Source organism: Prunus dulcis, chromosome 8 (genome assembly GCF_902201215.1).
Source record: "Prunus dulcis chromosome 8, ALMONDv2, whole genome shotgun sequence".
NCBI lineage: Eukaryota > Viridiplantae > Streptophyta > Magnoliopsida > Rosales > Rosaceae > Prunus > Prunus dulcis.
This window is the reverse complement of record NC_047657.1, coordinates 4,895,728-4,905,097: the sequence shown is the minus strand read 5'-3', so window position 1 is coordinate 4,905,097 and position 9,370 is coordinate 4,895,728. Positions and strand designations below refer to the sequence as shown.

At 35.4% G+C, this 9,370-nt stretch overlaps 2 protein-coding genes across 11 annotated transcripts in view; both read right to left on the bottom strand.

Annotated features, from left to right (window-relative positions):
* LOC117637750 (bromodomain-containing protein 3-like) overlaps window positions 1-7,846 on the bottom strand; it is a 23,946-nt gene extending 16,100 nt beyond the window's left edge. For all 8 annotated transcript variants that reach the window (XM_034372746.1, XM_034372747.1, XM_034372740.1 and 5 more), the window contains exon 1: window positions 7,433-7,846. In XM_034372746.1, the coding sequence (XP_034228637.1) occupies window positions 7,433-7,683 (251 nt within the window). In that variant the 5' untranslated portion in view covers window positions 7,684-7,846. The remainder of the gene's footprint in view (window positions 1-7,432) is intronic.
* On the bottom strand, window positions 1,989-7,403 carry LOC117637751 (bromodomain-containing protein 3-like). Of its 3 annotated transcripts, XM_034372750.1 has the most exons (4): window positions 6,249-7,403; window positions 5,405-5,625; window positions 5,218-5,300; window positions 1,989-4,759 (listed from the first exon to the last, which is right to left on the bottom strand). In XM_034372750.1, exon 1 carries the CDS (start codon window positions 7,357-7,359, stop codon window positions 6,256-6,258), a length of 1,104 nt encoding a protein of 367 aa, XP_034228641.1. In that variant the 5' UTR covers window positions 7,360-7,403; the 3' UTR covers window positions 1,989-4,759; window positions 5,218-5,300; window positions 5,405-5,625; window positions 6,249-6,255. The 3 variants fall into 3 exon arrangements, with proteins under 3 accessions (XP_034228641.1, XP_034228640.1, XP_034228642.1); XM_034372749.1 differs by having other exon boundaries at window positions 5,218-5,625; XM_034372751.1 differs by having other exon boundaries at window positions 5,218-5,625; window positions 6,273-7,403.
* Window positions 7,847-9,370: the final 1,524 nt, after the last annotated feature.

Here is a 9,370-nt window from a genome sequence, read left to right as displayed (position 1 = left end):
AAAATCACTTTGTTTCAACTATTGTCTATTGTCCTAAACCCCTTCACCACATAAACCAACAATGATATCAAAGCGTCACATACCGCTCATCACACCTTACAAATTTCCATTTTCATTTCGGGGCTTCCAGTTAACCCTCATGTTGAAACTCTTATTGATTTTGCTCTGCATTTTTCCTTAGACGGTATGATTTCCAATTGATGTCTAAATCAAACAGTGATTATTTAAGTACTAGTGCAGTCTTGTTTAAGTCCAATTTGGAGATATGTCAATTCGCTTGTCACCCTTTCCTATCTGTAATATGGTCCATTTGGTTTCTTTATTGATTTCTTTAACTTGTATTGTCCAAATTCGGACACATTTCTATCTCATTTAATAGAAGTTCTTTTGGTCCTCTTACAATTTCAGAGTTTTGTTCATTGAGTTCTTACATCATGCAAGTGGAATTTTGAAGTCCTTAAGGCATAGAAAAGAATCAATCACGGCCAGTTCTCTACTTAGAGCGAAATGGCTTGAAAAGGAGTTAAGATTTCATAACACACGACTTCTATTCCAGTTTTGTCTGCAAACACATCATACAAAACACATACTAGCCCTTTAAAGGGCTTCCAACATTTAACATCATTCATCTAGTTTAGATTAGATTAAAGTACTAGAATATCGTTCGTATCAAAAACAATAAATAAATACAAACCCACGCTTTTTGGGGTGAACAAATACAATACTAAAAAAACGCTAACCATAGCTGCTGCTTGCTGGGCATTCTAATCTTATATATAATGCTCACACTAGCTCAAGATCTCATAAGATGCAGATAGTATACTTCAAAAATTATAACCTGTCTTCTTCATCAACCCAAGTTCTCAGTGAAAATCATACTAGTATGAAATTTGGATAAGACTCTACAAGGCACAAAGTCTCTACTAACAAACACCAATTTTATTAACCACAGATTTCCTAAACAAGGCTCAAACACCTAACAAGATGAAACCATCGAACACAAAACAGTTAACAACACTGTAAACAAAAGCAAATGACAGTGCTGGGATTAGACAATGGGGGCACACAGTCCATGCTTTTCATCATATTATGAAATTATTGACATGAAGGGATAGCACAAGAGGGGCATATTATGCGAAATACTTCAATTTCCCTGAAGAATCGCCAAGAAACAGAAACATAACAAGAATATAGCACCAACTAATAACACATATAGAGAACTTTTTTCAAACAAAAATGAAATCTGTAAATTTTCAGAACATGTGAAACAATACAATACTTAATAAACTTGAATCTTATATTCCCCAGACTATTGAAGAGAACTGGCCATTTATGATCCACTACTAATGTAACAATTAGCTAGTAGAGAACTAAATACTAATTTGTTTCTGTTCGGATTGTATATATGTACTCACACAATTACCTCAAGATCTCAAATAGTGCACATAATCCTATGAAAATCATATTAATATGGGTTAAGGCAAGTGCAGAAAACAGATAACAGAAAATTCTCCAATTCACAATGTCTGATTTGGACTTACCAGGTTTGACATTAGGTTGTATGCAACCAGATTTTGACCAATTCCAAAAAGAAAAACAGGATTAAAAAGTGTAATGGATTCTCAATTAGACAATGAAATAGGTAAATCTATAATCTTTGTTTCTTTCTTATGAGGTCCATTTATCCCCATATATTCCGCCAATATGTCAATTCTTTTATTTTAATACGACCAATATTGAAATCATGCAAAAACAAAAAAATTGAAAAAGAAAATCTTGGAGTTCAAACATCTTTGCACCTGAAAATAAGGCTCACCATCATTCAAGATAAAACAAGCAATGAAGAATTGGGACCAAAGATTTCTTTAAGAGTAAAAAAAAAAGAAAAAAAAAAAAAAGAAAAGAGAATATTTCAGGCAAATGCAAACATTTGGATGGTAACCTTAATATACTGTTATCTTGAAATATATATTGTTCAAACATCTCAGTACCCGAAAATAAGGCTCAAACATCTTAGTACCTTAAAATAAGGCTCAAACATCAAACAAGATAAACAAGCAATGAAGAATTGGAAGCAAAGTGGACTTTAAACAAAGTTTTAAATGATCTTATACATAATCCTAGTGAAAACAAACCTTGGTCGAAAACTAACCCAACAACGAGGAAAAGAAAGCAAGGTATGTTTGAGGCACAGAAGATATAGTTTTAAAAAAAAAGACAAGCGAACACGATAACCATCAGAAAATCAAAACACGAAGACAATATCATGCTCAATTAGAAGACTTACAATGACAATCAGAAAATCAGAACCCAAAGAGTTGACAGCAGTAGTTAAGAAAAGAAAATTCTATTAAAAGCTAAAAAAAAACAAGCTCTTAAAATGCCTGAATCACCTGAAAAAGGCCCCAGAACATATACTGACCGAAATTGAATCAAAATCAATTAACACAATGCCAAAATTAGAACAGTCTAAACACAACCCAAAAGTCCATACGATTTGGAAAATAAGCTTACTTAATGTACAAGTTTTTAAACTGTAGAAGGGTAAAACAAGTCAAATTTATGGTGTGCTAAGCCAACCTTACTAGTTATTCTACTCTGATACACTGTACACATAATACTTGGAAAACTCTTAACAGTTAGAAACTATAGATCAGGGATATTATAATTACAGACCAAACAGTAACAGAAACTGCGTCTGCTCCCCATTAGAAACTCTGCCCCACTGCAGGCTTAGGCACATCAGAAAGTACATGTTTTTTTTTGTAAAGATGAGAACCAAGGATCCTGTTTAACATGTCCAAATAAAAATGGTTTCCTATTTTTATTGTTTGGAGTGCCTTCAACAGCTCTGGAAATTGTTTAAAACGTGGAACTTCTAAGGTTTCTGTTTATTTGATTTTCAGTCAGTGATGATAATAAAAGAAAATTTTAGTGGACTTAAATTTGTGCTCATGTACATTGACAGAAAAAGTTTGAAATGGTGAAATATTACAATACCAAATGAACTCTAACCAGAGCTGTATGCAATTTTATTTACCAGATACAGCAACTTAAATAAAAAATTCACTACTGCTTGCTGGGCATTCTAATCTATATATAGTGCTCAAACTACATCAAGATCTCATAAGATGCAGATAGTATACTTTAAAACTTACTTACAACCTTTCTTCTTCATCAACCCAAGTTCTCTGTGAAAATCATACTAGTATGAAACAAACCTAGATTTTATTTACCATAGATCTCCTAAAAAAGGCTCAAACATCTGATAAGACGAAACCAAAGAACACAAATTGGTAGCATAGATTTCCTAAACAGTAGCAGCTCTGTAAATTGTTGCATGAAATGTCATTGATCTTTAAAACATAACCATAGTGACAGCAACATAAATGAGACCCCAGAAAAAGAAACAAAACAAAGAGGGAGAAATCTAAATGCCACAAAAGAAAAAAACAAAGAAAACACTGATTGGGTTATTTCATAAATACAGAGGAGAAATGAAGATGGTGTACCTGATTATCAGAGTCACGGAAGCAAATGCCACTGCAAGGTTTACAAGGAGGCACACTCCATAATTTTCCTTCATATTATGGCATTATTGACGTGAAGAGACAGTACAAGAAGGAAAGAAAATTGGGAGGGGACTGACCAGCCAACAACCTTTGCAGCTGAACATCTTTAACAAGAAATCCTCATTAAATCAAAACCAACATAAAGATGCAGAAACATTCTTTTACAAGGAATAATTTGTTGCTCAAGATGCTAAATATTCTGGCTTGCATCATTATCATTCTTTATTAAACCAAAAAGAAGAAAGAAAAACTAGCACAATGATAAACTCAGAAAGCAATGTACTTGGAACAAAGAGAAAAAAACTTTATGAACAAGCACAGACTTTGCTAATGTTTCCAAGATATCTGGATGCCTAGGATTGCATCAGGCAGAGACAACTATATCCACACTGGAAACCTCATCTATAACAAATTAGAAAGTAAATCTTAAAAGAGATTCCCTAATAATAGCAAGATTCTAAGTTATCTATAACAAATTAGAAAATCCTCTTGAGATGGCTTTCAATGAAAGCATCAATTTGTGGGATGTGAATTCCACAAACACTTTGAGATGTCTCATTTAAAAGAATGCAACTGATTCCTTTGCACACCAACCTTCTCAACCATTCCTATTGATCTTCAAATGTGAATCTAAGCCAATAGCTCCTTTGTATCTCCACATGATAATCTTCACAGCATTATAAAAGTACTAACTTATCAACCCATGGTCTATAGCCAAGAAATCTAAACATGCTCAAAGATCTCATCGTCTTTGAGTGGCATATATAGATCCCTCTAAGCCAAGTAGGAAGTATTTGAAACCAAAAAGAAAAAAGAAAAATGGATTATAGCACCCAAGACATCACTATAGAAGCTATTACAAAAAGATCACTGCACAAACCTTTTTATAGCACTTTTAGAAATGATTGTGATACGTTATGCTATTTAAATTAGCAGTTTCTTAAGAACAATGTTAGCTAAGCCTAAAGAAAAGATAATGAATCATTAACTGTATGGAAGGTCACGAGAAAACCTATTAGAACAATCAATAATGGAATTTTCACTCCATTTTCCTTTTCAATTTAACAGAAACAAATATTATCTGTAATATAAAATCTTTAGCAATTTTACCTGAAATAGCCATGATATAAACCTTATTGAAGAGATGACGAAGGCAACACAACTCCAACAGCAATGCAAACTGCAAACTGTAGCAGCCACCAAGCCAAAAGAAATTGAAAGAAAAAACCATTATAAGGAGCAATCCCAAGCTTCTGTACTAGCTCAAACGTAATATAATATGATACTAGCTCAAACAGAACTGTCGCACTTAACATAAACAACAATAAATATGTATATATATATATATAACCTCTCTTCTTCATCAACCCAAGTTCTCAGTGAAAATCATACTAGTATGAAATTTGGATAAGTGCTGGGAATAGCAAACTGAAAACTCTACAAGGCACAAAGGAGTCTGTACTAACAAACAAAAATTTTATTTACCTAGATTTCCTAAACAAGGCATAAACACCTGACAAGACGAAACCAATGAACACAAATTGGTAGCATAGATTTCCTAATCAGTAGCAGCTCTGTAAATTGTTGCATGAAATGTCCTTCATCTTTAAAGCATAAATGTAGAAGTGAAACGGAGATGGGGTACCTAATTATCAGGGTTACTGAAGCAAATGCCAATGCCGGGATTAGACGAGTGGGACACACACTCCACAGCAACAACCTTAGCAACTGAACAACTTATACAAGAAATCATTTTATTTGTACAGGTGCGAAACACTTATTCATCATTTCATTCCTTTATTAAATCAAAACAAACTTAAAGATGCAGAAACCTGATTAGCAGGAGTTTGGAATTGCTCTATGGTTTATGTTCACAGGGAAAGAAAGGCTGCTGCTGATGCACCTGAGAAGATGGGGGATTGTCTCCAAGTTCTTGATAAACTTCCATGTAATTTGATTTCAGTTTTATTGCAAACTTACACACTTTTGTCCCTCGTGCCCAAACCCATTTGCTCTCAGTTGCATTAGCCCTCAAATAGCAATCACACAAAAACTGGCACAAAAAAAAAAAAAAAAACCGAAATAAACAATACAAAGAGTAGAGAGAGAGAGAGAGCGAGAGAGAGAGAGAGCACAGTGGTCCACTTCATCTGACATGTACAACGTATGATATGATATGTATAATGTATATGGCCAATGAACATAGTATACACAAACACACACAACAGAACATACACACTTTTTCTTCTGTTGTATCCTGGAAAAAGTTCCAAGAAGTAAAACATTTTAGAGAAACGATATCGACATTTGAAACCTCATCTATAACAAATTATATCCTGGAACATACAAACATTTTATCTTATATGCATCATAACAGTGCATACTTTGCTAATGTTTCCAAGATATCTGGATGTGTAGGATTGCATCAGGCAGATACAACTATATCCACATTGGAAACCTCATCTATAACAAATTAGAAAGTAAAACTTAAAGATATTCCATAATAACAAGATTCTAAGTCATCTATCTTGTCGAGCAGTGGGTTAAATTCCAAATCTGGCGTCTCAACAATAAAAAATCAGAATTACTAAAGTATATATTCAACTACCATATACAACAAATAACAGAGGCAAGGTGGCTTGTAACCTATGCCTCATTTTCCTTGTAAACTCTAACCTGTATTTCATGAGCGGATCTCACCTTCCTCCCAATCGCTTTCCTGCCAGCAGATCTCGCCTTCCTCCCGATCTCCATTCAGAAAAGCCTCCTCGTCCTGACCCTGTAACTCGTCATCTTCTTTGAGGTATAAACCCAAATGCTTAAGCGGCAATCCAAGGTAGACCTTTTCACTGCCACAGCCACACAGAATCTCAAGTTGTTTGAGATCCTTTAAAGGGTCCTCAAATTGGACTGACTTCTCCATGTTCAAAACGGCACGGCGAGCCAATTCCCTTTGATCCATCCGATGCATCAATTTTCTCCTTGGTGGAGAATCAGGTAGACCCTTAAGTATCTTGTTTGCTTTTCGTATTGTACCTGAAAATCGCATCTTGAGCGACTGAATTCGCCTGGCCTTACATGGAGAAAGATTGTCTGTGGCCTGATACATGGCATGATGAACAAGGGTGCCCAAGTCATCATCTTTGGTTGACTTAACTGAGTGAGAATCAGAAACCCCAACAACCCCTTGACTTTGTATAAGAACCCTACAAGCAGAAGAGCTCTTGCCATTTGGTCTCCGTTTGGGCAGAGGAGGAGTAGGAGGAGGACAAGCAGTCTTTGACATTTTCTCCTCGGCTTCTTTCCATTGGGTCTCAAAAACCCCACTGAGATGCTTGGCTGCTGCACGATTTCTACTCCCAAGGGGGAAATATCTGAAAGCGTTTGAGAAGATAAGCCTGACATCAGTAGCAAAGCCATCAGCGCTGGAGTAGACACCCTTCTCCAATTTCGATTTCACAGTACCCAAATCCATCGGCCTCCAGATTTCGTCGAAATAACCCGGCAAATTCTCAGCCACAGGATCAACAACAGGCTTGTTGAAGTAGCTCGCATGGCCGAGGTTCATCAGAGAATCCAAGACTTTAGAACAATCCAACGTCTCTTTTGAAGCAGACGAAGCCAAACCTTTGACTTTGCGCAGAGGAAGACCAACAGTCGACTTTTCCTTCCGTTGGGTCTCAGAAACCCTAGAAGACCTCTTCCTCTTCTGGGTTTGACAGATTTCATCAAAACCCTCTTCTGATTCCGGGTTGGCATTTTTTGTAGCAGACGAAGCCAAACCCATGCACAGAGGAAGACCAACAGTCGACTTTTCCACAACGGCTACATTCCGTTGGGTCTCAGAAACCCTAGAAGACCTCTTCCTCTTCTGGGTCTGACAGATTTCATCAAAACCCAGATCTTCTGATTCTGGGTCGGCATTTTTTGTAGCAGACGAAGCCAAACCCTTGCGCAGAGGAAGACCAACGGTCGACTTTTCCTCAACGGCTACATTCCGTTGGGTCTCAGAAACCCTAGAAGACCTTATCCTCTTCTGGGTCTGAAACTGAAACTCAAAGGAACCAAAACCATCCTCCAATTGTCTGCGCTTTATAGCAGACCACGCCATTCTTGATTTCAGAACCCAAAATTTCACACAGTCGTTACAGAGAGAGAACCCAGAAAATCACTCGCTCAATCGTTGCAGAGAAAATCAATGGCTCAATCGTTGAACTCAATACTCTCGCTCGATCACTTTCGCTTACTTTTTGCAGAGAAACAGAGAGAGACAGACAGACAGACGAAAAGAAGAGGGAATGTATTGTTGTGGCGCTATTTTGGTTTTCAAAATGTAAAATGAAAGGTCGGTGTCATAACTCGGTGACTCAGTTGCTGAGTTGTTGCGCGTAAAAAAGTAAAAAGTAAAAAAAATGTGGAAACGCCAAGACAAACAACCATGTCCAGCTGTTTTAATTAAATGCATATCATTAAACCCATTTAAACCAACTGCACACAAAATTTAAAAAGATAGTTTGATTTAATTTATCTATAATTGAAATAAATTATAAATGAATAAATATATTTTACAGATCATGTAAAATTTTGAGAAAATATTTTTCCTTTCCTTTTCTATTGCTAAATTGGACTTAATTTTTTGACTCAACTCACTCTATAAATATATATATATATATATATATATATTCGGTTAGTTGATTAGTTGAAAGATAAAATCAAAAGACACAAAATGAAAAATATTTTCACACACATAAAGGTAGGGTTAATTTTATTTTTGAGTTTTAAGAATTATTAACAAAATAAGTAAATAAAAATAGAACTCATATATGGCACATCATCAAACTTGATGTATTAGACTAATGTCAAAGTGGGACGTGAAAAGTGGGTTTAAGAGGCAACTTGGGTTAGAATCTCTTTGAGGAGCAAAGTAAAATTCGGAGAATCTACACAATAAAAATTTAACCTTATATAATCCATCGGAGTATACTACAAGATATTATATGTTAGTACGAATTAGGGATGTGGCAAAAAATCACCATAACAATTCAAACCAGCCATGTTAAACCAATACCTACAGTCTAGTTCGATTTTTACCCCCAAAAAAAAACAAAAAAACAAAAACAAAAGTGTAATTTCGATTTGAAATGAACCAAACCGCAATTAGTTGGTTTATAACATTTCACTTATACATTCCATCTCATCAGTCCTGATTTCTTGGACTACAGGGGTCCAAGAGATTTGTGGTCACTCACTGTTGGATGTAAATTCAACGGTTTACTCATTCTTGCACTCATTTTAAAAAACTTTTTTGAACCATTGGATTAATATCCAACGGTGGGTGACCATAATTTCTTGGACTCTTGTGGTCCAAGAGATCGGGACTGTCCATCTCATACATTGATATCACCCATTTAGTAGCAAAAATTAAAATCTCCACGTCATTCAAATTCAATGTTATATCTCTCAAAATATCACAATTTTCAAAGGTAAAAGATTTTGAGTGCTGCTAAACGAACCCTAAAATTAATTGAGTACACCCTATGATCTAAGTATACTCTAATATTTTAATTAAAATGTAAAATTAACTAAGTATACCCTATAGAACTACCAAAAATACACTTGGTACATCCTAATACTTGTAGCATTATTTTTGCTGTAGTTGAGATATTGATAAAGCATTTGCTGTTGAGAAACACATGTTGGAGCATGGTGTCTATCCAGAAGAGTCTGAACTAGAGGCCCTCTTACCAGTGAGTGTGGGAGTCGGTAAAGGTTACAAGGTGTATTATATGCTGCACAAA